General features: G+C 44.3%; 1 protein-coding gene across 2 annotated transcripts in view; it reads left to right on the top strand.

The window, feature by feature from the left end:
* The window catches only part of LOC124711729 (fatty acyl-CoA reductase 1-like), a 158109-nt gene that overhangs the window by 86519 nt on the left and 43743 nt on the right, over positions 1 to 27847 (top strand). For both annotated transcript variants that reach the window (XM_047241937.1, XM_047241938.1), the window contains exon 7: positions 25697 to 25969. In XM_047241937.1, coding sequence (XP_047097893.1) covers positions 25697 to 25969 — 273 coding nt within the window. The remainder of the gene's footprint in view (positions 1 to 25696; positions 25970 to 27847) is intronic.

The following is a 27847-nucleotide window of genomic DNA, read 5'->3' as shown; positions in this document are numbered from 1 at the left end:
TACAGGGTACCTCTCATATGCATTTCCTCTTCAAATCCCGATTGATCGGATTTGAAAACAAATTCCTTACTGGACGATGGGATGAATTTCTAGGCCGATTCCGCAGTATTGTGTGCATCGTCAAATTGGCGCTTTATTTGAAATTTCACCATATTACGTCTCTCAATTCCACAGCACTGTTTGAAGTTGTGCAATCACCTACTGCTTTCCTATAAATCACTGTGATCTACGTCGCACGCAATTTGATGAGCATAACGTAGTATGTCACTATTATGAACATCACGTAAATAGTATCGAGCATTCTTGAAACGTGCAAACACCATTTTTTGTAACAAGTGATTCTAGTCCTTTCCTTGTATATCAGTTATTTTCCTTATGCATTGCACGGTCATATTGCTTCACACATACTCATAATTGTTTTCTTTTTACTACGCTCCTAGTGATGCACACAATTATTTTTAGTACCCGTTCCTTGGACAATGATTGTCATTTACTATATTTCTCTGGAGATGGGATTTGCGGCTCCCTGTACGACAACGATGATGAACTACATGTTTCGACACCTGTTTCAATACCACTTTCACTTGTTAAGCACATATCGTCATCATTGTACTCATGTACATTGTCCGCACAGTCGAGCGTATACATCACACATTCCTCTTACTTATTTTGCAGAGACGCCAATATTTCATCTGCTACTGCTTTCTCTCTCTCTCTCTCTCTCTACGATATTCCTGGGTTCTTTCCTGATGAAATATCAACTGTTGCTGTAGATATATGCTGTTTTTGCTTTGTTTATGGCTGCCATTCCTCTGCTTTGTATAACAACCGTTAGCACTGTAGCACTGTTGTAGGTACTCGTCGACTAAGCAGTTCAACTACGCTCGGTGATCTGATGCTGTGCTCACCCGCCCCCTGTTGCCATTAGCAGTTAATATGTGGTTGCATGGTAGACAATATGTGGGGTGTCGGAAGCAGTAAACATCATTCGCCTTTTGTGAACTAACACTCAAGGTGTTACTTGTGAAACATGTTTCTGTGATACGAAGAGATTATTGTATTATGTAATTTATATGGAAGTACGACCACAATAGATAACTTCATGTGGACATCTTTAACATAGAGCAGAGCAAGCCAGTAACCACATCTTAGTTCAACCACAATAGGTAAAAAATATGCGCATCCGTCTAAAATGGTGTCCAGTATCCTTTGATGTATAAAAATGCTTTAAACTAACTTTTTCTGATGGTCATTGGCAAAAAATACCTGGATTTGTATTACCTACATGTTTTTCACTCATTGCTATTGTTAGCATTTTGACTTTCATTCAGTAGATACGCCAAAAATTAAAAATCTGTGCTAATTATTTCTTTCTTGGTGACGCGTTATCGACACTGAAAATGGAGTAAAATGACAAACACTGGTAGTTCACTAAACGCAGTAATAGCACAAAGGATATCTTTTGGATATTGTTGTCCTTCCGGTTTTCTGTTTTACTATCTGATGGACGAGTAACCCTAACTCGATAAAATCTACAAGTAACTCAATAATAACCTATCAGGTAGGTACAAAAAATTTAATGAGATAAAGGTAAATATGTAGATAGTAAAAGCGATATGGAGATGAGGATGAAGTTTGTTTCTTACAACTTCACTGAGTGAGGTGAAAGGCAACTATAAATTTGCACAGTACATGCAAAGTGTGACATAAAATAGTGAAACTGTCGTGTCTGAATTTCGAAATATTGGTTAAGATATAAAATAAAATAATGACCTACTGATGATGTCACACATGCCCTGAAACGTGGTACGCAAGAACTGAATATGCATTTTTGTAGAAACAGGTGAAATTCGCTCTTACTATGTTACTGTATCAGTTCGCTGTCGTAGTCTTCAAGGGGTTTGAGCGGACGATTTGGATGGGATTTGGTTAATGAAAAGGGGACATATAATTCAAGGTTTATTTCCCCAAAACAATTAATTAATTGTAATACATTACACTGTAGCTTACAAATTACAGTGGCACAAACAAATCAAGCTGCTTACAATATGAGGTAATAAAAATGTTATATGCCACAGGTGAACAGAGAAACTTATTTGTGTCGTTTGAATCACTGCCACAAACAAAACTGTTCACAATTTGATACATTAACAAATAATCATTGTGCATTAAACTACATACATTCACCTAATACAGTTAAATTTTATAATGTGATGCACAAAAATATAATTTACAATTACATTTTCAGTCGAACTTACTCCTTCCTATACCTTCTTTAAAAGAGTGATAAAATTTCCAAAAGGTATCTCAATTAAAAATGTCCTAAAACCCTTAACACAACAACACGTACATGACTAGCTCAAATAATAAATATATGTACGGCAAACCCCAACATTTGCTTCCTTACAGAAAGTTTGCTGCTTTCAACAGCGCCGACCACATTCAAACTCTAGCCAACATGGGCCGCTTGCCAGTCAAAATATGTTACGACTGCGGCAGCAGGTAAACTTACATAGGTAATAAAAGAACGCAGGCCACCTAGCAATCTTATCAAAATCAGTTTACACAAAGGAGGAAGAGGGGGGGAGGGGAGGGAGGAACATAATAAATACCATACGCAAGTGCACTTGCCAAACCTACTACTAAAAATACAGTTTAAAAGGATCTCAATTAATGACAAAATCAGGGATAGGCCCGGCAATATTGCACCTGAGCGCTAGTAGCCAAAATAAGGTTGACAGATACCAAGGTCTGACATCATCTTAGGGCTAACTGGCACAACAAATAAATAAGAATAAAAGAACAAGCAAACGGCAATGCCCAAGAGTTTAAATAGGATTAAGTACACACGAGGCTAAAATCAATTGCTAGCACCTTGGACATCGACTTAGGCTTAACTGGCACTACAAATAAATAAAGGTAAAAGAACAGGCAAATGACAATGCCCTGCAATTTAAATAAAAATAAATAAGCACAAGGCTGAAAGCAATTACTAGCAACTTAACAAGCACACATAAAAATATCAGACTGCTGCCATATCACAAAACGGAACAAGCGCGCGCAGTCCCCAGCAAGCCAGAAAACCAATAACACACACTCCAGCAACCGAGCCAGCCTGACCACAGTAATTTCAACTCAGGATCAGGGCGCGTGAGCACACCGGGTCCACGCAAAACACACACTGCCAAATAATTCCCACCAACAGATACGGCTGCCCCCCAGGCGGGAAAACGGGGGCGACGACCGGGTACACACCAGCAGAAAACTCGACACCTAGACTCCGGCCAAAACGGAGTCACGCAGAAAGTATCAACAACAGCTGAAGTAAGGTGAAACGAACCCCGCCACCCAGACCGGACAGAGCAAACACACAGAAAGCCTGCCCTGCAGCCCTTACAACTCCTGGGTGCGGAAACCCAAGCGAAATCGTGGCACCCTTTTCAGAAGCGGAGAATCTCGAGCGATGGCGTGCGGGGATCCATCAGTTGTCCACTACACCACATCAACAACACGCCACACCGCCCAACGGCCAAATCAACGAGGCCCGCCAACAACGAGACCACACCTCCGTGCCGGGGCGGAAGGCGAAATACCACCAGCTCGGTGAGAATCCAACTGTCGAGCCGAGCGCGCGCGGCCGCCAGCGAAAAACGCTCCAGAGGGCAGCAGCCGCCTCAGCGCCTGCGCAGGCCGAACCAGACGGAAACAGAAATACAAGTCGCTATCGACAGTGCCGGATACACAACGCGCCAGAGAAATGACACAGGGTTCCTAACCCTGACCAGACCAGAGCTGCAATCCTGGAGAGATTATCGCCACAGGCTGATGTTATTTCTAGCAGCTGTCTTGAACTGTACAGACTGTACGGTTGCCTCACGTCATTCTGCGTTGCACCTGCAGAGGTACATTAATAAGACCACCCCTTAGATGTGATGATTATGTAGTATAGTTCTTGATGTCAGTCACGTGTTGTGCACATTTAAAAAAAATGTAGTAGGGGATTCAGCGCTTACTTTCTGTCATGTGCCTAAGAAGCCATTTGTAGCACGAGTAGCACTCCCTGCCCTCTACGCCTCTCCCAACTGTGCCCAAACGCCCGATGGCAGGTCCTAAATAATTCGCCCTAGAATTTTCAGGCCGCAGCAACTGCCTCTCCCTATTGGAGACGATATTTGCATGCTGCAAAGAAGTGAATTTGTACGCTATATAATGAAGAGTATCTAGATATGCCTACGTAACGTGGAACTGACTAAGACATGTTAAGAGAGACAGACCCACAAGTGTAAGAGGAGGCCGACATGATGTCAATGGTGACGCAGTAACAGTAGAATGGGTCACTCAGGAGCGCTAAGTAACTTAGAATGTCGACTTCACATTGGAGATGCAAGTACTTCAGGAACCCATCTAAAGCTACCCATGTCGACCGTTGCTGGTGTGACTGCAAACTGAAAAGATGATGGAACAACCGCAGATAAAGCAAGACGAGGTAGATTTCCTGTAGAGACGGGGTGGACTATCGAGCAGTGTGGATGGAGGGTATAAAAAACCGTATCAAATGAGAATGAGTTCCAAAGTGCTGCCAGCAGTCCAGCTAACTCAATGCCTGTGTGTAGGTAGTTAAAAACAGTAGGATACAATGGCTGAGCAGCTCCCCATAAGCCACACAGTTTTATGCAATACTGGAAATCAGTATAAAGGCATGGATATTTCTAGGAAAATTACCATTGTCAGTTGGAATAATAGTGCACAGTGTATATACAACAGTATGGTATGCAGTAGATGGACATATGCAGTGAAATTGTATCGCATTTGATGTCAGTAGTGCCGGCCGGAGTGTCCGAGCGTTCTAGGCGCTACAGTCTGGAACCGCGCGACCGCTACGGTCGCAGGTTCGAATCCTGCCTCGGGCATGGATGTGTGTGATGTCCTTAGGTTAGTTAGGTTTAAGTAGTTCTAAGTTCTATCGGACTGATGACCTCAAAAGTCGAGTCCCATAGTGCTCAGAGCCATTTGAACCATTTTTGATGTCAGTAGTCCAGCAAATAACAAGACATCAACGATACACGTGGTAGAGGTTGTAAGTATAAATGTAGTCGGATCTATACGGTGTTAGTGTGTGAATACGTGACAGCACTAGAGACAGAACGTGTTGTGGAACTAAACCACTATTGTGACAGCACTACGTGCAAAACTGTTATTATATGACGAAAAACGCAAAAATTATTGCGTACAAGGAAATGGGACACTCTAATCATCAAATCGGAAAGAAGCAGAAATTTTCAAGTACAGTGACTGATAATTTCATTAGACTGGTAGCACCATATGGACAGAACGGAAAAAATCGGCAAAGTAGAAAATTATCTGAGGCATCGAAACGATTACGTTTGGTAAATTATTCTACTCAAGTTGTTGCTGATTTACACTTGCCAGTAACGGCCACTCTTTATGACAAATTTTGCCACATGAAAAACGCCTCGCATTCAAGAGAGACAGCAGAAACCTGCTCTAACACCCAAACAAAAACGGGATAGATAGCAGTTTGCAGAAAATCGTATGTCCTGGACTTTAGAATGTTGTAAAGTGATTTTCAGTCATGAGAATAAGTTTAATGTAGATAGGTAAGATGTATTTCAATATTATTGTCATGAACTGAGAATAGAGCAGCAGGTAAGAATGAGCAGAAATTACTTAGAGAAGTGAGGATGGTTGACAGGGAATTCAACACTTATAAAACGGGTTAACGATTAACAGTGAGATGTATTTCATCGGATTTCATATAGAGCCGAGAGCAGTGCCCACTTTGAGTACAACTTACAAACATGGCAGCCACGAAAGGTATATCAACCAATGAATACAAGGACCAACAAACAAAATTAGAAAATGCTTGAAACGTCATCTGCACAACTTGTCGTGTCCTAACACGGGATAGAGGGAAGACAGGTCCAAAAATGGTCCAAATGGCTCTGAGCACTATGGGACTTAACATCTGTGGTCATCAGTCCCCTAGAACTTAGAACTACTTAAACCTAACCTAAGGACATCACACAAATCCATGCCCGAGGCAGGATTCGAACCTGCAACCGTAGCAGTCGCGCGGTTCCGGACTGCGCGCCTAGAACCGCTGACCACCGCGGCCAGCGGAAGACGGGTGTCATAATTTTTAGAGGGCCCACACAACCGACACGCAAGATGGATTGCCGACCCTCTTTCAGGAGTGCAGAGAGAAACATCGCCAGCGGACAGAAGCAATTACAAATTGTCCAAGTAAACATGGGACTACTTAGCCAAACAACAAGTGACAATGTTTCACCAATCGGAACTCATAGGACTCATGTAGCATTCCGCCGACCTGGCTTTATGTGCACGCCTGGACTGTCAGACCGGCAGTGTTTACCAACCGCTAGGGACAGCTCCGGCCAGTACTTACGCCGGCCCTAGCATTGTATTGATTCGCTGTAGCATTGTAGTAGTACTTTGTATTTTGTAGAGTAGATTTTGGTCAGTATTTTCTTCCATTGTCGTGTTTCCTTATCTGATTCGCCACCACAACAGTAGCAGGGTTTTTGTTGTTTCTCTTGCGTTCAAAACGCAGTGTATGCCAAGTAGGGTTTAATTATAATAAAGTGTGTTCAAATTAACTGTTAGTTCTTTCCTGCCGGCCGCTGGATACTACAACAGGTATTTGAAGCCAGTCTGCAGATTCCGAGCGGTGAGGAGGAAATGCAGAAAGACAAATTTCCAGTGAAGGCAGGTTGACGACTTAGATCAGTACCAAAGGTTCTCACAGGGCAGCTACGAGAGACACGGATTTTGGGACTCGACAGGATGCTTGCAGCACCAGACTCACGGAATTCAGGTGTCTGATTGACACTACTTACTAGCAATGGGACTAATTGCTACATTAAAGGCTAATTCTAAAGATTAGAAAAAGCAAAGGAGGCAATTGGTTGGGCAACAGAAGTCAGTGGCTGAATCCACGGGGGGGGGGGGGGGGGGGGGAGGGGGGGGGGGCACTAACAGAAGTAACGAGGTCTCTCAGCATGTTAAGTACAAACTTGAGAGCAAGCACTCCAAGTGAGAAAAACGGACATCAGAGCTGGCCAAGGCTGGTACGAGCAACACAGAGTCGGCGTCCTAAATATCAGACTGAGAACTCATCTGATTACAAAAACATGGGTTTTTAAAGAATCGTTGTCCCTCACTATCTCTCCCTCCCTATAGTCGACCCACCAACCCACTGGCACTTAACCAAGTTTCAGCCTATCTGATTGGCTCTGCACCTCATGAGCGCCTCTCGCCAACCACATTTAGATACCTCCCCATTTTCCTACTTGGTAGGTAGGGGATGCTTCTGGACATTAACAAACTTCGAGTTTGGCAGCAACAGCGTTAAGATGAAAGCTAAACTTCTATTATGGCCAGCAACAACAGTGTTTTACGTCACTTGGCCCCGTCTCAGTCCTTATGTGAGTGGGAACTGGCGTAGCAGCACTGTAACCTGTATCAAGCTTGCTCCCTCTGCTAAGACGTGCGTTTTCGTGGCCATCTTCCACTGAGTCGCCATACAACAGCGTCTAGACAATAGATGGAGTTAGCGGTTAATTTTCTGAAGAGAAACATCCCCCTACTACTGCTGCTCAGCGCACCTGCAATTTGCAGGTCTCTAGTATTACTACTTAGTTCAGGTAACCAAACGCTCTCTGTACTGTATCATTGATATATTTTGGAGTGTTCTTGATGGTTCCCAACAGCCTTAAGCATAACAGTGTACAAGTCATTACGTATTCAATATATGATGAACTGACTTACAGGAAAGAGTTGAGTGGGTTTGGGAATCCTGACAGCTGAAAAAGACGGCTGATTCCATGGGATAACGATTGAGGCGACAAAGGTTCATTGGTCGTGGATACACCACAAGACTGAAGATCCAGTTTGACATGGACAGGGCGATGTAGCCGCGCACGCCAAGTGAAATCAGTGACGCTTATGTGTGAGCAACACTATTATCTTCGGCTAAAGGTAATGAACACCCCAACTGTGAACTGACTCACAGAGGCAAACGTCGGGAGCAGAGCATGTTCACATCGGAGTCTCTGGCTGCTACAACTGGTCCGAAGAGAAGCCAGCAGAATGGGAAATGAGTGGTTGTGTTTCAGGGTTTTATGACACCAGTGTCCATTCTCCAGTCACCTTCTGACGTCAAAACGTACACCCAGTACCAACTGCTGAAAGGAGCTGCGGTCGGGGACTGCATGCCGGGACTAACAGCTAGTCTGTCCACAAAGTTTCAGGTACTGCCTTGGTTCGAACTTTCGAAAAAAGAGAGCATCCGTACGAATTAGCAGAATTGAACGGTTGCCGCCATTTTGAGGAGACAGTAAAATTTCTCAAAATGCCCGCATCAAAAATCGTATTTCGGAATATTGTGCCTCAACAGGTAAGGAATCTGTCTATTATGGTTTCCTTCGTCTCCAAAATGTAAAAGAGAGATTAATTTCCATTTAAAGATTAGGGAACCTCGAAATAAAATAGATAACCCGACGGTACACTGAAGTGACAAGTCATGGGATACCTCCTAACACCACGTCGGAACTCCTTTTGGCTGACTTGGTGCAGCAACTCGACGTGGCGTGAACTTTACAAGTCGCTGGATGTCCCCTGCAGAAATATTGAGCCATGCTGCCTCTATACGCTTACTGCGAAAGTGTTGTTGGTACAGGATTTTGTACACGAACTGATCTCACGACTGTGTACCATAAATGCTCGCTGCGATTCACGTCGGACGATCAGGGTGGCCCTTTGCTCGAACTGTCCATAATTTTCATCAACCAATCGTGATAAAATACGCTCCAGTGACGTGGTGTCATCCATAAGAATTCCATCGTTCTTTGCGAACATGAAGTTCATGGACGGCTGCAGATGGCCTCTAGGTAGCCGAACATAACCATTTTCAGTCAACGACCGGTACAATTGGATCACAGGATCTAGTCTATTCAATGTAAACGCAGCCCACACCGTTATGAAGGTACCAGCAGCTTGTACAGTGGCTTCTGGACAACCTTGGGTTGGTAGGGTGTACGCCAAACTCCAACCATACCATCAGATCGTGCTAACTGAAATCGGGACTCATCTCACCAGGCCACGGATTTCCAGTCCCCTAGGGTCCAACCGATATGGCCACGAGCCGAGGAGAGGCACTGCAGGCGATGTCGTGCTGTTAGCAAAGGCACTCGCATCATCGTCCATCGGGTGCCATAGCTCAGTAATGCCAAACTAGGCCGCCATATCATATCGGATACGTTAGTCGTACGTCCCACATTCATTTCTGCCGTTATTTTACACAGAGTTGCTTACCTGTTAACGTGAAGAAATCTACGCAACGCCGCTGCTCTCGGCCGTTAAGTGAAGGTTGTCTGTGGTGAGAGGCAATGCCTGATATGTGGTATTTTTGGCACGCTGTTGACGCTGAGAGCTTCGAAATATTGAATTCCCTAACGAGTTGGAACATCCCATGCGCCTAGCTCCAGCTAACATTACGCGTCCAAAGTCTGTTGATTCCCGTCGTGCGGACATAATCACGTCGGAAACCTTTTTACGTGAATAACCTAAGTGGCAGCTCCGCCAATGCATTGCCCTTCTGTACCTTGTGTATGCAGCGCTAAGGCTATCTGTATTTGTGCATCCCGCTATCTCATGTATGTTCACCAGCGAGTTGGTCATTGTACTGGATACCTTGTCTACAATGATACTTCTGGAATATTAGTTATTCTGAGTGTTTTTCTGTTAGCGTGAACCATTCCTAGGTATCTGCCTAAAAACCATATCAATAGTTTAACCATATACCTCCATGTGCTATTCACGAGTCGAATGCAATTCTTTTTTTATTATCCATCAACATACTACAGAGGAACAGCTCACTACCTTAGGTAACTAGAAGACAGAGCCTTGTCCCTCACAGCAGTTCGGCAAGACCTACCTTACAATTGGTCAAGAAAAGACGCACACAATTCTAGTTGTAGATAAATGAAGGATAAAAGACACTCAGTTAACATTGCTGGAGTAGTATGGTACCACGGGAGCAGCTTAGGGGTCAGTAGAACGTTCCTGAAATATTTTCTTGGATTGTGTGTAATGTGCTCTGTACGAACTAGGATACGAAAACTGCCGGCCGGGGTGGCCAAGCGGTTCTAGGCGCTACAGTCTGGAACCACGCGACCGCTACGGTCGCAGGTTCGAATCCTGCCTCGGGCATGGACGTGTGTGATGTCCTTAGGTTAGTTCTAGGGGACTGATGACCCCTGAAGTTAAGTCCCATAGTGCTCAGAGCCATTTGAACCATTTTTGATACGAAAACTGGTAGAGAGATCACATTCAACTGAGGTCACGATTGAAACTTCCTGGCAGATTAAAACCATGTGCCGGACCGAGACTCGAACTCCGGACCTTTGCCTTTCGCGGGCAAGTGCTCTACCATCTGAGCTACCCAAGCACGACTCACGCCCCGTCCTCACAGCTTTACTTCTGCCAGTACCTCGTCTCCTACCTTCCAAACTTGCCCGCGAAAAGCAAAGGTCCCGAGTTCGAGTCTCGGTCCGGCATATGGTTTTAATCTGCCAGGAAGTTTAATATCAGCGCACACTCCGCTGCAGAGTGAAAATCTCATTCTTGAGGTCACGATTGTTTAACGTAGACGTTTTGTGTTTTCCCAGCTGTATAAAACGCCATACTACACAGCCAGCAGTATCCGCAATGACCAGAGGAGCACCATGACGGCGCTATCGTACTTCCCGGTCCCTGGATATCTGGTATTAGATAAATATTGTGGGACTGTCTATCATCCATCATTCAAACTTCTATGAATGTCAATAGAATTTTATTTTTCATTGGCGCTACTGATACACAGTTAATGATTACCTGTTCTCATTTTACTACAAAACAATCTTGAGATGTCCACTACAACCGTTATATGTTCGAAAAGTATGCTTAATATAGGAGATGGTCAGTCTAATTACTGTCATGAAAATGTGGACCATTACGTTTTAGCTTACTGATTTGAAGTGATAGTATTGTGATACTGAAAGTGGTCATCATCAAACGTAAAACAGTATTGCAGGTAGCAATAAGTCAGGGTTTAAACCTGCGCTATCGCTGTGTTCTGCAAAAAAGGACCGTGAAATAATGCAAACAAACTGATTTCAGATCTTCTTAGGCACTACCAGTTTGACAGCACTTACAGCTGTATCTTTAAGTGCAAATCTGTATATAAGTGGAAAAACAATCGCGTAGAAAAATAAATAATCCCAAACCTAAAATGAAACCGTGATACGCATTGCACTCACTGAGGTCAAACCATGATACACGTAACATATTACGTGAAAACATAGCGTTCATAGTCAGTCGTATGCAATAGACTATCACAAAAAAGGCGTATGTCCTAAAAGTAATAAGATATTATGAATAACGCTCCCGTAAAAACAACGGGGGAGCGTAAAAACAAGGAACAGGAATTTTACGTAACGTCACAATGGATAAAAAGGAGATTAGGAGGTACGCACCGAACGTCAGCATGTAGAGGTGAACACCCACTGTCGTGTGGAACCTAGGTGACAGTCCATCGTCTAAAAACTTTTCCTGCCTTAACAGAAATATGCCCAGGAAAATGGACTGCATTGTAAGGATGCGCATTAAAATCTAAAATAAAAATGATACTATAACTAGCGAGCGTAACCCATGGCCTGAAGTTTTAGCTAGTAAACTACACATGGCGTGAAAATTAGACAGACTGAAAGAGGTGAACTAACGTGTAGTGTAGGAAAGACAATAAGTAAACTAAATCGTACCCAGAAACAGGATGATATGCTGCAAATATGGAAAGGGTGATAATGTTCAGTTACAGAGTACGAAACTTACCGAAAACAGACGTAGGCGCCGATGTGGGAAGTGTCTGTACGCACATTCCGTTTCACATGCCGGCGCTGCTTGCTGCCCAGTTACTCGTATTTCTCAACAGTGCTTGGGCATTCTGATGTGCCCTACCCAAGTCGGTGCCTACCTCTGTTTTCGGTAAGCTTCTTCCTTTTACGGAGCGTTTCCGACCATATTATTACTTTTAGGACGTACGCCGTTTTGGGGATAATCTTTTGCATGGGGCTGACTGTGATCCCTGGGTTTTCCAGTAGTATATTATACATATCATGACCCGACTCCAGTAAGTAGAATCTGCATTACGGTTTCATCTAAGGTTTCGGGTTATTTATTTTTCTAAGTGATTGTTTTTCCACTTATACACAGTTTTTCACCTGAAGCTGCAAAAAATGGTTCAAATGGCTCTGAGCACTATGGGACTTAACATCTGAGGTCATCAGTCCCCTAGAACATAGAACTACTTAAACCTAACCTAAGGACATCACACACATCCATGCCCGAGGCAGGATTCGAACCTGCCACCGTAGCAGTCGCGCGGTTCCAGACTGAAGCGCCTAGAACCGCTCGGCCCCACTGGCCAGCTGAAGCTGCAGTTGTAGGTACAGTGAAACCGGTAGTGCCTACGAACAAGAGGATTTTACAGCTGAAACGGTTTTATTTCTTAACATGATTTATCGGGTTGTGATTGCCCAGATTATTAAGTACACTTGTAGACATGTAACCTCCTGATTTAGTCACTTTCAGCCCAAGCGGCAGCCGTTGGCACGGAACTGTTGGTGGAAATAACATGACGCTGCATCCGACTAGTGACAACGGCAGTAAAACCGTGCTTCTTTAAAGACTCGAACTCGCATGTACAAAGGGCGTTCAAAAAGTTTTGAACAGTCTTCTCTAATTCTTTTATGTTTTGCAGGAGGAGAATGAAATTTTTTGTAACCACCCTTGGAACATTTAGTTATACATTGACCCTACTCAATGTAGCCTCCATCAGCTGTGACGCATCTGGGTTTGGGTTGGGTTGTTTTGGGGAAGAAGACCAGACAGCAAGGTCATCGGTCTCATCGGATTAGGGAAGGACGGGGAAGGACGTCGGCCGTGCCCATTGAAAGGAACCATCCCGGCATTTGCCTGCAGCGATTTAGGGAAGTCACGGAAAACCTAAATCAGGATGGCCGGACGCGGGATTGAACCGTCGTCCTCCCGAATGCGAGTCGTGACGCATCTGGTCGAACGTTCTTTCCATGATGTAAAAGTACTTTGGAAATATTCTGGGGATTGAATTTTACACCATCGCTTGACACAGGAAATAAGGTCTTCCTCACTCTCAAATGTTTTACCGCGCCTTCAGATCACCAAAGAGGTAAAAATCAGAGGGAGCAAAGTCGGCGCTGTAGGGAGGATGAGAAACAATTTTCCAATCCATTTTCCTGATTTTCTCCTGCGTCATAAGGGCTGTATGGGGTTTGGCATTGTCATGGTGTAGTCTGATAAGCCGACCCCTGAAGCTGTAGTCTTTGGGTCTTGATGGCACGTCGCAGCTTGTCCAGTGACAAACAGTAACGGTCCCAGTTAATTGTGGAGCCAGGTTCCAAAGTAAATGAAAATGACACCACAGTGATCCCAGAAGAAGGAGGCCATCACCTTTCGGCCTGCTATTCGTGAAAGTCTTGGTTTCTTCTTCCGAGGGGAACCCAGGTAACGCCACTCCATGGATTGGGTTTTGCTCTCAGGCTTTGACAAAAACAAACATGTTTCATCCTGGATAATGACGCCGTCAAAATACTGTTTCCACTCTTCAGTGAAGGTCTTCATGAGACTCTCGCACACATTCTTCCTCATCGTTTTCATTTCTATTGTCAATAATCTACACAACCAACGTACACAGATTTTTCTGTACCTTAGTGACTGTACCACTGATATCACACTACCCAATGACAAACGAGTCATTTCAGCAGGCTGTCGTGTTGTCACACATCTGTCATTTCGGATGATTTGATCAATGGTCTCCTTATTCACATCACTCACTGCCGTCGATGGTCTACCGCCTCGTGGATTGTCCAGTAAAGAGAGATCACTTTCTTTAAACCTCTGCAACCACCGATGGATACTGCTGCGATTCACTGATCCACTGTGTCCTGCCCATAAACAGCGAGCAACTTCCTGTGAATCGATGTGGCCGAGTCATCGCCGGTCTTGAAGAGAAACTCCATCACCGACCGTTGTAGCAACCTAATATCTATTTCACGGTCCATTATGGCTCACCTCTAAATAAAAGAAAATACTTTTTTTTACCAACGTATAGCCAAATGTTCCAAGTATGTTCACAAAAAATTTCATTCTCCTCCTGCAAAAAAAAAAAAAAATAAAATAAAATAAAATAAAAAAATTAGATACGACTGTGCAAAACTTTGTGAACGCCCTTTGTATAAAACAGCCTCAATCCTCTAGTTACTTTACAAACGAATTTATATTAAATATTTGGAGTTAAGCGTTGAAATGAGGAAAATTTGAAAAAAAAACATTTGAAATTTTGCTTAAACTTTGTTGGAAGTCGATAAGGGCTCTCAGTATAGAACACTGGATAAATATTTCTCGCATATCAACGTATGTGACGTCATATTTCCTGAACTGCGTTTGGAACAATGTTATAACTTCTCATGTGTATTCAGTGACATCTGTAGATACTTCTGCAAAGTGTGTTGTGAACAGAGTCAGTGGTGAAGGAGATACATATTAAAACGTCTCTTGAGCAGATTATAAAAGCATTTAAAAATTTTAAATTGGGCCAGTAATTACGTGAAAATCAAATGCTTGTTACCACTGGAAACCGGTAAATAGGCGACCTGCATATAGTACCACACTCTGGACATTCGCTTAGTAATACATATGGATAATTGACCTTCGAAGTTTTGGATCAATCACTGATCTTTTTGGGGAACAGTTTAGTTGCACATAGTATAATTTCAGGTGTGACGATTCGTCGTCCGAACGTTACAACTTTGTTGTAATGTAGTTTATGACCATCTTACTGGGCTCTGACCCTCTTACTGGGCTCCCCTATCGAATATTGACGTACCTGTCAGAAGCGAGAAGAAAAAGTCCACCGAGCGAGGTAGTGCAGTGGTTAGCACACAGGACGATGGTTCAAGCCTGTGTCTGGCCATCCTGATTTAGGTTTTCCATGATTCCCCTAAATCGCTTCAGGTAAATACGGGGATGGTTCTTTTGAAAAGGCACAGCTGGTTTCCTTCCCCACCCTTTTCTACTTCGATGGGAGCAATGACCTCGCTGTTTGGTTCCCTCCCCCAAATCAACCAACCAAACACAGTCCAAAGTCTACTCCTAAGGCAAAGTCCACAAAGAAGGTGGCTATTTGTGACTTTTGGTGCCCAACAAAATTTGATGAGAGCACCACCGACATTGTGGTGATGGTGGTCAGGTACCAGAAGCAGCTGGCTTTTCTACGATCCAGTGATCGGCAACAGTAGGGGCACGGTCGTGGAGGTGTGGTAGTAGGTTACTGTTGTCAACAATGTTGCTGTTTTGAATGGATTATCAATACTGTACTGTATGCAGAGCTACCCCTGCACACTTCAACCACCACACTTGTTTGTTAAAGGGCCAGATATGGCCCCTGCCTCATCTACGAAGTTGTTACTAAATAGACGAGGCGAGGCACTGTATGCAATCGAGCCGCCAGCAGCTGCCACAGCGTGTAGGGGCGACAGATTCGCCACTATATCGCGTGCGATTTGCAGCGTGCAGCGCTGCCATCAGTGGGCACCATTTTCGTTGGTGCTGTCACTTGTTCACATGGTACCACGCCGTATCCTTCTGCAGGCACCTACATAGGTCCACGCTCCATACATAGGAGGTATGTAGCCTTATTCTTTATCATTCGGTCGCTCTGTCATCAGTTCGATACGTGTGCACTACGAGCAGTAGAGTTACTGCAGCCGAGCCTCTGTACATTTTCGTAAGACGTTCGGCAGCGAGTCGGTATGCTACCTGAGGAACTGAGGTGGGCCCGTGCCCTGTTGCCATCTTTCCCTGCGCCAGCGAATCAAAGACAAGTGACCACAGCCGCTGGCATGCTCTCCTGACGACTGCGCATCTCGCACAGTGCAGCGCAGTGTCCACAGTGTATAGGGTTCGACACCCGACGCGGCCAGCTGACACAACTACCAGACGTGCTAATCCCATTGTTGTTTTCGGAAAGTATGTTTACAGTGAGTAGTGTTGGTCATTTAAGTTTCCAGTGGAAATGGCGGAAGTAGACGAGAAGGTTACTATATTCACATCCCAGAGACAATGGCTTTGTGGCATTGCCATTGTGCGTCTGTTGCTTATGTGTGGTATATGTGAAATAAAACCTGCTACCAGGATGCTGTAAGACTTTATTATTGACTGGTTTCGAGCAGTATGTCTACCCTTCCTCGGAATAACTATCTTTGTTAAACATTTGATGACTGATAAGGCTTTTTCCAACTGATTTACTCATTTCATGATTTGCTAAACAAAGATACCTTCACATACAAAAGATGGCTGTACATCTTTGATGGGTTCTCATGTAAGGCCGCAGTTCCTAAACCAAAGTATGGGCGTCCTTCATGCTCAATCAGTACCTTGTGACAATGTTGCTGTCAGGCTTTTCAAAGGGTACGTCTCGTCCCACAGATTATATTGCCGATGTGCACGGTGCCACATTTCCTCGAGCTGCCTTGCTCGTGTTCGTTGCTCTTGCCTTCTCCTTAACAGCGCCAGTTGCACCATGTCCACCTCCATGATTCTTGGCTGAAATGCATGAGTAGTAACGTATATGAACTCCACATCCAAAACTGAAAATCACACAATATTTCTAAAAAAAAAAAATTATTGAGCAGTCAAACCGCACTGGACCAAACAAACAGCCTTACCAACACCTCACCACCTCTCAGCATAGCAGGTGGGCCGATCGTTAAGCAGGTGGGCCGATCGTTAACAGGCCTCAGTAGTGTACGGAATAGCAACCTTGGCTGACGAATGGAAAATGAGGTCACTACCGAGGCTAACGCACGGAACCGAACGGTATGGACTACACAGAATAAGGCTACAGCCGAGGCCACCCGACAGAATATCAGCTTCTGTGCCTGGCTGAAGAGGCCTTCGAAGCAATAGCTCACTATGAGTACTTCGGTGCAGTCTTCCTGGGTGTCTAACGAGCATTTGACAGCGTCAGGCACCCCAGCCTCATGTTCAAAATACTAGTACAGTGGGTACTGACGTCCCACGTTCGCCTCATAAACTCATACCTAGACGGCAGGAAGCCCACGTTTGTCCGCGTCCGCCGGCCGGTGTGGCCGTGCGGTTCTAGGCGCTTCAGTCTGGAACCGCGTGACCGCTACGGTCGCAGGTTCGAATCCTGCCTCGGGCATGGATGTGTGTGATGTCCTTATGTCAGTTAGGTTTAATTAGTTCTAAGTTCTAGGCGACTGATGACCTCAGAAGTTAAGTCGCATAGTGCTCAGAGCCATTTGAACCATTTTTTTAGTCCTCGTCCAGGAAGCTCACTACACTGACGATACGGCGCTGTACAGCAGAAGCACGAACGCCGACGCCCTCCGCCGCCGACTGCAGATCGCCAGTGACACACTAGACGAGTGGGCATTTTTTTTTTTTTTTTTTTTTTTTTTTTTTTTTTTTTTTTTTTTTTTTTTTTTTGTTGTGTGCAAAGAGTGATCGCCTTTGGCGATTTTTTCTTCTGGAGTGGCAAGGTGTGAGAAATGGTTTTACTTCATTGTGTAGTCGCTTGCAAAAGGCCTTGGGCTCTCTGTGGGTCCTTGAGGGTGTTGGTTATGCAGTCGTACGAGTGATGGACAGTAACTACACCAAATAACTGAACATTACATCATCTTTGATGCTCCTGTGGGGGTGCAATAATGGCTCTAGGCGCCTTGTATTTGTGCCAACGTTGTGGTAGGGCTTGGCCTACATTCGCAAGTTCTCGGTCATGTTCACGATTCTTGTATAATTTGTTAAAAAGACGAGTTGACTGGTCTTTTATCTTTTCAACGACGTATTTTTCTCGTCAGCTGTTGTTATTTCCGCCGAGCTGGCTGTCAAGTTCCGCCTTAACTGATCGATGACGCAATTCGTGGTGGTCACTCGTCGTGCCATTCCGGACGATGTGACGTCTGACGTCGGCAGCAGCCCTGTCCCATGGCGGCGTGACTCTGGATCGTCCACTTACCAGGTGTTAGCACATCTACATCCGTATGATTACTCTGCAGTTCACAATTAAAAGCCTCATAGAGGGTTCGTCGAACCACCTTCAAGCTATTTCTCCACAGTTCTACTCTCAAATAGAGCCCGAGAAAACGAATACTTAAATTTTTCTGTACGAGCTCTACCTCCTCTTATTTTATTATGATGGTCATTCTTCCCTATGTAGATTGGGGGCCACTGTAAGAAAAAATTAATGATTCATATTTCATGACTAGATCCTGCCCCAACGAAAAAACGCCTTTATTTTAATGACTGCTGACCCAATTCAGGTACCATACCAGTGCTGGTCTCTCCCCTATTACGCGGTAGTACAAAACGAGCTGCCCTTCTTTGAACTTTTTCGACGTCCTCCGTCCTCATTCGATGCGAATCCCACACCGCACAGCAGTACTCTAGAAGAAGACGTGCAAGCACAGTGTACGCAATCTCTTTTGTAGGCCTTTTCTAAGTGTTCGGCCAATAAATCGCAGTCTTTGGTTTCCTTTACCCACAACATTGTCTATGTGATCATTGCAACTCAAGTTATTTGTAATCGTAATCCCTAAGATTTTAATTGAATCTGCAGCCTTTAGGTTTGTGCGATTTGTCGTGTAACCGAAATTTAGCATATTACTTTTGTATTCATGTGGATGACTTCACACTTTTCATTATTTCGAGTCCATTGCCATTTTCGCATGATACAGATATCTTTTCTGATTCGTTTTTCAATTTGATTTGATCATTTGATGACTTTATAATACTGTAAATGACAGCATCATCGATAAAAATCAAAGAGTGCTACTCTGATTGTCTCCTAAGTTGTTTATGTAGATGAGGAACATCTGAGGGCCTATAACACTTCCTCTACTTGATGACTTTCCATCGGTTACTACAAACTGTGACCTTTCTGGCAGGATATCACGAATCCAGTAGCACAACTGAGGCGATATTCCATAGACGCTTAATTTGATTAGAAGTCGCTTGTGAATTACGGTGTCAAAAGTCTTCTTGAAATCCAGAAATATCGAATCAATTTGACATCCTCCGTCAACAACTGAAATTCAAGCGCACATATCGTTCACGCAAGCTCTATCCTCTGCTGAACCCGACTCCCACACTTCCTCCACGTCTCGATGTCACGAGACGCTGCTCCGCCCTGTGGCTGAGTATGCTGCAGTCGTCCGGGTAGAAGGCAGCCGAAGAACACATGAAGAAGCTCCAACGCCTGCAAAATTGCGCTGTCCACCTGGCTACGCACCTACCAAGAGACTTTCCATCTGTGTCGCCCACGACATCGCAGAAGTCCCACACCTGCAAGACAGTTTCCGATCGACTACCCATACCTTTTATTCTAAGACACGACAATCTAGGAACATGAAGATAAGGACACTGGACCGAAAGATCCATCGCAGCGTCACAACAAGATGGCCTTATCTCCTCATTGCGTAGGAAGCCTCTATAGACAAAACCAAAGAGTTCGAAAAATCAATGAACCATATCATCGCTTGCGTGGGAGGCAAAACACTTCGTCTTGCGAACTCCGCCACCTTCAGAGGACCAAGACAGCCCTTGGAGTTCCAGCACCAGCTGTAGAGAAGGCCAGCCACGTCCCGGACTCCGGCGATCTAGAACCGCGGACCGCGCCTGACGAGACCGCTGCCGTTCCTGCCAGCCGCCGAGTTCTACCGTTTTCGCCGTGAGCCACATCCGCCGCTGCGCTGCCAACAGCGGCTCACGAGGCACCACTTCGCTGTGGCTACTGTTGGCTGCATACGAACTCCTCGCCAAGCTCTCCTCCCTGCTCCTCGAGATATTGTCCAGGATAGACGGTTATCAGTTACCAAGGGATGGAGATACTTACTAGGATCCCCTTGAGTAGGAGGTCGCAAAAGGCCAATGATGTTTATGGTATTCGACGCCCCGACCACGCAAACACAATATTGGCTGCTAATGGCAACAAGGGGTGGGACTGGAGGTCTCCAACGGAGAGCATAACATGAGGCTACCGAGGGTAGTTGAACTGCTTAGTCGACGAGTAACTCACAACGGTGCTAGTGGTGTTGATACAAGGCAGAGCAATGGCAATAAAGTAAACACTGCATTATATGTACAACGACGATTCATGAAGCTGACATTTTGTTACAAAGGAAACCAAGAAATTTCGCAGAGTGAGAAAAAGTGACAGATTAAGTACGAGGTGCATTCAAGTTCTAAGGCCTCCGATTTTTTTTCTCCGGACTGGAAAGAGATAGAAACATGCGCATTGTTTTAAAATGAGGCCGCGTTCATTGTCAATACGTCCCAGAGATGGCAGCACCGTACGGCAGATGGAGTTTTACCGCCAGCGGCGAGAATGAGAACTGTTTTAAATACAATGGCGACGTTTTCCTTACTTGAACAGCGTGCAATCATTCGTTTTCTGAATTTTCGTGGTGTGAAACCAATTGAAATTCATCGAAAGTTGAAGGAGACATGTGATGATGGAGTTATGGATGTGTCGAAAGTGCGTTCATGGGTGCGACAGTTTAATGAAGGCAGAACATCCTGTGACGACAAACCGAAACAACCTCGAGCTCGCACAAGCCGGTCTGACGACATGATCGAGAAAGTGGAGAGAATTGTTTTGGGGGATCGCCGAATGACTCTTGAACAGATCGCCTCCAGAGTTGGCATTTCTGTAGGTTCTGTGCACACAATCCTGCATGACGACCTGAAAATGCGAAAAGTGTCATCCAGGTGGGTGCCACGAATGCTGACGGACGACCACTTGGCTGCCCGTGTGGCATGTTGCCAAGCAATGTTGACGTGCAATGACAGCATGAATGGGACTTTCTTTTTGTCGGTTGTGACAATGGATGAGACGTGGATGCCATTTTTCAATCCAGAAATAAAGCGCCAGTCAGCTCAGTGGAAGCACACAGATTCACCGCCACCAAAAAAATATCGGGTAACCGCCAGTGCTGAAAAATGATGGTGTCCATGTTCTGGGACAGCGAGGGCGTAATCCTTACCCATTGCGTTCCAAAGGGTACTACGGTAACAGGTGCATCCTACGAAAATGGTTTGAAGAACAAATACCTTCCTGCACTGCAACAAAAACGTCCGGGAAGGGCTGCGCGTGTGCTGTTTCACCAAGACAACGCACCTGCACATCGAGTTAACGTTACGCAACAGTTTCTTCGTGATAACAACTTTGAAGTGGTTCCTCATGCTCCCTACTCACCTGACCTGGCTCCTAGTGACTTTTGGCTTTTTCCAACAATGAAAGACACCAGTCGTGCTGCTGTTGCCTCAGCGATCTTCCAGTGGTCAAAACAGACTCCTAAAGAAGCCTTCGCCGCTGCCATGGAATTATGGCGTCAGCGTTGTGAAAAATGTGTACGTCTGCAGGGCGATTACGTCGAGAAGTAACGCCAGTTTCATCGATTTCGGGTGAGTAGTTAATTAGAAAAAAAATCGGAGGCCTTAGAACTTGAATGCACCTCGTATTAGCTTTTCTGGAAGATGAATCAGTGGAATGTGTGGTGTCGACCGTACGGACAATGTGCATGAGAAGTACAATGACAAGAGGTGCTTAACAAGTGAAGGTGATACTGAAATAGGTGTAGTAAAGGGCAGTCGTTGTCCAGAGAGCGGATACTAAACATAATTACATACATAGAGGATCATCCGCTGCGCCACACACACAAATAAAATAAAATAAAATAAAGTCATGATCAGATTCCGAATAAGTCCGCAGCAATATGAACGTGCAGAACGTAAGAAAAATTATAGATGTATAGATATTCAAGGGAGGAGGACAAGATCCACGTGTTGTAAAATCTGTGTTGATGCCTTTCAAGGACTTTCGATACAATTTACAGGATGTGCATGATATGAGCCAATACGATACGCACATCATATATTAAAGTGATTTCTAGGGGAGCAGTGGGTGATTACTTAACTTCAAAGAGTGCTACGGAACTGGAAGACGTAAGATAACGGCGTTTCAAACAAAGCATCAACTTGGCGATGCACTGAAACCTGCAGAATCGGCCCAAAAATCTGTTGATGAGCTAAACAAACTTATCCCATCGTTCTGTAAGGAATTTGTTCTCATCTCCGACGAGTCGAGATTTGAAGATGGAATGCATATGAAAGCAACCCTGGAAGTCAGATGCACCAAGAGTGCTGTAGCAAGATAAACTATCAATGCCTTAACTCATTCGTATACAATGACACCGACTGTTAATCAGGATGGTAAATTGGCTGTAAAATTATTTAGTGTGCTGCAAATAGTTGGAGACGGTCTTCCCCTACAAACGTTTCTAAATGGTTCAAATGGCTCTATGGGACTTAACATCTGAGGTCATCAGTCCCCGAGAACTTAGAACTACTTAAACCTAACTAACCTAAGGAAATTACACACATCTATGCCCGAGGCAGGATTCGAACCTGCGATCGTAGCAGCAGCGCGGTTCCGGACTGAAGCGCCTAGAACCGCTCGGCTACGACGGCCGGCTACGATCGTGTTTATGATCTTTCAATGGCGGTGGGGAATATTTAAATCACAGCAAGAAAGAGTGGGAAAATGAGCGTAAGAGAACTACAACTATGGTACGAGCACTGCTTTTGGCCAATAGCTGGTCAAAATAAATTGCTTTTGCTTCATTCCTGGTCTGCGCATAAAAATCGTACTTCCTTAGAGCAAATTATCCCTCCTGAACAGTGTATGACATTTCAGTTCATACCACATGGAACCACCGAACAAATACAGCCTTTCGACGTTTGTTTTTCCGTGTTATAAAACATTTTGTTGCACTATCTGCAGCTACGCCTTAAAGAATAGCCACTTTCACGATAAGCTCCACTACACAATGTTTTGCATACGGTTGCATGTCATCACATTCCATCAGTTCCTATCACCCCGTTTCACCAATATACTTCGTTCCTTAAGAACGAATATCCAGCTGAACATCCTGTACGCTTTGTAGCTCCCAAGGAGTTCGCCATCGATCATCATGATGCGAACCTTTGTAATTACCGTAGCACCATTTCGCATTAGGTCTTCATGGTGCAAGTAATGGCTTGTTTTGAACATTTCTTGAATATTGATGATATTCATTTTGTGAAACGTTATACATATATACCATTGAAGGTTGATGTCTACACGTGAGCCTAACTACAGACTGAACTTGCGACTTTGCACTCAAGGGGTTCCTTGTTAGAAGTGTACTTTGTTTTGTTACTGTAATAGTTGTGTTGTAAAAGTGTGTTTTGTCATGACTTAACAGAGGATTCAGCAAATACCTCTGCCATTCCAAGTTATCTGGACCCACTGGATACAGCTTACATCATTAAGAATGAGACGTGACTGCTATTCCACCGTGCTTAATTTTATATCTCATGAATCTTTGTTACACATGGTGAGTCTGTGACTTGCTGCCTATGGTACGATGACCTTTGAGCCCCCAACCAGGCAGGTGACAGTTCTGTTTTGGTGGGGTAGTAGCATCTTTGCAATCCCCTCAGCCGCATGGTTCTTTCCGAATTATCGGCTTGGTGCGCAGGAAGACACTCGTTACGAGAGTTGTGGTGAAGTAGTTCGCAGGGTTTGGTGAGAACTCTCAACGATCGTATCCTATCAATGCGTTCTGAACTGCGATAGTAGCGTTCTTAAATAGCCCTTTCCAAATAGGTGTGAAGCAATAAGAATCTTAGTAAACCATATTTTTCAGGATGCAATCTACACCCATGCTCATAACTTAAGGATAATTGCAGAATGTGGCAACACACAACGTGGCACCACACAAAACTGGCGCTAATGGCATAGGCACATAGGGAGCACACACAGATCTGTAAGACCACGGTACTGGTGATAAGTTGAGAAAACCGTCCCAAAACACATGTGCTACGAAACGCCACTGTTTCCTACGCATGTACCCCGACAACAATATGGGATATGATCACCACGCACACCTACACAGGCCGCACAACGGATTGGCATACTCTGGATCAGGTGGTCGAGCAGCTGCTGGGGTACAGCCTCCCATTCTTGCACCAGTGCCTGTCGGAGCTCCTGAAGTGTCCTAGGGGTTTGAAGACGTGAAGCGATCCGTCGACCGAGAGCATCCCAGACGTACTCGATAGTGTTTAGGTCTGGACAACAGGCAGGCCACACCATTCGCCTGATATCTTCTGTTTCAAGGTATACGATGGCAGCTCTGTGGGGCCGTGTGTTATCATCCATCAGGAGGAAGGTGGAACCCACTACACCCCTCAAAAGGCGACATACTGGTGCAAAATGACGTCCCGATACACCTGATCTGTTACAGTTCCTCTGTCAAAGACATGCAGGGATGTACGTGCACCAATCATAATCCTACCCCACACCATCAAACCATGGCCTCCACACAGGTCCCTTTCAAGTACATTAAGGGGTTGGTATCTGGTTCCCGGTTCACGCCAGATGAAACACCGGTGAGGATCACTGTCCAGACTGTATATGGACTCGTCCATGAACAAACCTGGGACCCCTGTTCCAATGACCATGTACTGTGTTCTTGACACCAGGCTTTATGGGCTCTCCTGTGACCAGGGGTCAGTAGAATGCACCTTGCAGGTCTCCGGGCGAATAAATCATGTCTGTTCAGTTGTCTGTAGACTGTGTCTGGAGACCACGGTTCCAGTGGCTGCGGTAAGGTCCCGAGCAAAGCTACCTACGTCTGCGGGCACTGATGGTGAGATATCTGTTTTCTTGCGGTGGTGTACACTGTGGACGTCCCGTACTGTAGCGTCTGGACACGTTTCCTATCTGCTGGAATCATTACCATAATCTTGAGATCACACTTTGTGGCACAGGGAGGACCCGTGCTACCACCTGCTGTGTTTGACCAGCCTCCAGTCGCCCTAGTATTCTACCCCTCATAACATCATCAATATGTGTTCTTTGAGCCATTTTCAAAACACAGTCACGATTAGCACGTCTGAAAACGTCTGCACACTTCCTCGCTGCACCGTACTCTGACGTGTGCCAACACACCTCTGCGTATGTGGACTGCTGCCAGCGCCACCGTGCGACGACCGCAGGTCAAATTCACGGCATGGTCATACGCCAAGGTGATTTAAACCCGCAAACCGCCAACCAGTGCGTTGTTTCACCATGTATCAGCATTAGCCTCAATTTATCAGCATGAGTGTATATTCTCATCCAATCATATTTGCCGATTTTCAATTCCATTACTTATCCATTCAATAATTTCATCGTTTAACACGATGGTGATTTGGTTCCTGAATATTACAACTTGTTTTTGTATAATTCTTCTAATAGTGGAATTTTATTGTAATTTTCCTTTAGTGTGCCCACGTGCTTAGGTTGTTATAGTGATTGAGTTCATAATAGTGTGCATCACTAATGCCACATCCGTTACAAATGTGAAGAGAAGAAATGTGGCGGATCTATGTTAAATTGTACCCACAAATTACTAGTAATCACATATAACGAACGGCCCACTTACTCCTTTTGTTTGTGTTGTGTTATCTATTGCAGGTACAGACACACCAGGCAACATCTGACACAACTGCCAGCACCTCGGCCGCTCGTCTACAACTGTGTATCGACTGCTCGCCATCCAAAGTCCTGGGGTACCATAGTAAAAGATGGACGTTATGCCTCAAATTTTCCCAGCATCAAAAATATCTCTCCCTCCTACGGCTTCTTGTTCAAACAGAAGTCGGCATATGTCGTCGTAGCCGTCCTCTTGCACCTAATTCCAGCCATGATTGTAGACACTTTTCTGTGTCTCAAGGGGAGGGAACCAATGTAAGTACCCCAGTCCTTTATGTACTGGCACTTCCAATGCCGCGTTCCACAAGCCTACAGTGCTGAATTTACTCTTTAAATAGCTGAGAGCGAATATGACTAATAAAGGTACTCACTCAATATGATAAACAATTCTGAGAAAACAGTAATGTAAATGACTCGTCTTAGAACGTGGTAAATTTTCTAATCTTAATTATATGTGCTTAACAACAACGATGCAGTAAAACTAATGCGAACACTATTGATAACTTATTGATTGGCGACTACATGCTGTGTTTTGTGCACCACGACCAAATAGCGGATAGAACTGGAAGGAAAATCAGCATTGGCCGTATTTTGTTGTTTTATTGCTAGCAAAATCGATTTTCGGTCACTGAGGAAATTTGGAAAATAAGTGAAATGCAACGTGATTGAAAAATAAGGGGTACTTTACACATACGCCTTAGTAATTTCTTTTCGAAATTGTAAACAAAATCCCAGTTTTGAAAAGACTAGGATTGCCGTCTTACACTTCTTAGTTTATGTGATCACTCTAAGCTTGTGGTTATAGCTTGATACCAGTGCCTATCAATTTTAATTGTATATTACAGCACTGAGGATGGTCACTAAGTGACCGAAAATCGATTTTGCTGACAATAAAACAACAAAATACGACTGTTGATAACTTTACGGTACTTGGACTCTCAAAGAAATGTTGTAATTTATTTTGCTTCATTTTTAGTTTGAATTCACTGAGAACTTTGGGAAAACCATTATTAGCCCAGCAGTCGCACAATAAATATTAAATATTATGCTTGTCTACACTGCAGAAGACTTCAGAACAAATCAAATCTAGTCGGCAAATGGTGTATAATTTCAAAGGGAGGACCTATCGAAAACTATAAACAATGTATCGTTAAACATTATTTGCAAAATTTAGCATGGATTGGTGCAATGAAGACTTTTGATGGATTGATAATAAATTTCGTTTCAAATATATGCTATCATTATTCGTATTCCAGCTTGCTTCCAGCTTCCGTCACTTTATTAAATCTCCAGAAGTGTCTCAGTCTAGCTATAGAGTCCTTTTGCCGTGACCATCTCGTGATTGATGTCTCTCGCAGAAGATGCAACACCACCATCGAATTTTCTGGAAAGTGCAGTTTTATACCCTGTAGTTCTAAGTGTCGATGCTGATATCTATATTACTTGAAATACGTATGTAGATGCCATTATGATACGTTTATTATGTTTACTTGCGAAACCAACGTAAAATGACGATAATGAAACAATATATCACATAATAACTCAAAATTAGCCCTTTTAGAAACATGGTCTTGTACGACAGAACTTTCTCAGAAGGCATACTATTGACGACTAGTGAGTGTGGCGCATAGTCGACATCGTGTATCTACAATTCGTACAACTTCGTTAGCTTGAACATTATTCATTTTTTTTAGAGAAATGTGGTAATATTGGTGTAAGAAAGTTCTTATGGACGGTAAGGCTTCTCCTAATACCTGTAGTAAAATATTAGTAAATATTTATTAAACAACATCACTTGTTTAGCGCCATAATGGCTGTCGTTTCCCTACACAGGGTGTGCTCATATAGCTGACTACTTACGGTTAACCACCGCGCCTCACCAAACAGCATATTGGACAGCGTCAGACGGTCCAGGATTTACTACAGCTAGCGTGAGAACTGAATTCTTACGCCCTGCTAATGGGTTCTGCAGTAGTGCTTGAGCTCACTGAATGCAGCTGATATCTGCCGACACGACATAAAACGTTAATTTGGAAAATAAGTGAAATGCAACGTGGTTGGAAAATAAGGGGTACCTTATTTTCCCCTCATCGGTGCAGGTCCTCCCCCGCCCCCCATCTGCAACCGTGTAAC

Source organism: Schistocerca piceifrons, chromosome 8, assembly GCF_021461385.2.
Source record: "Schistocerca piceifrons isolate TAMUIC-IGC-003096 chromosome 8, iqSchPice1.1, whole genome shotgun sequence".
NCBI lineage: Eukaryota > Metazoa > Arthropoda > Insecta > Orthoptera > Acrididae > Schistocerca > Schistocerca piceifrons.
This window is presented reverse-complemented; position numbering and strand designations above follow the sequence as displayed.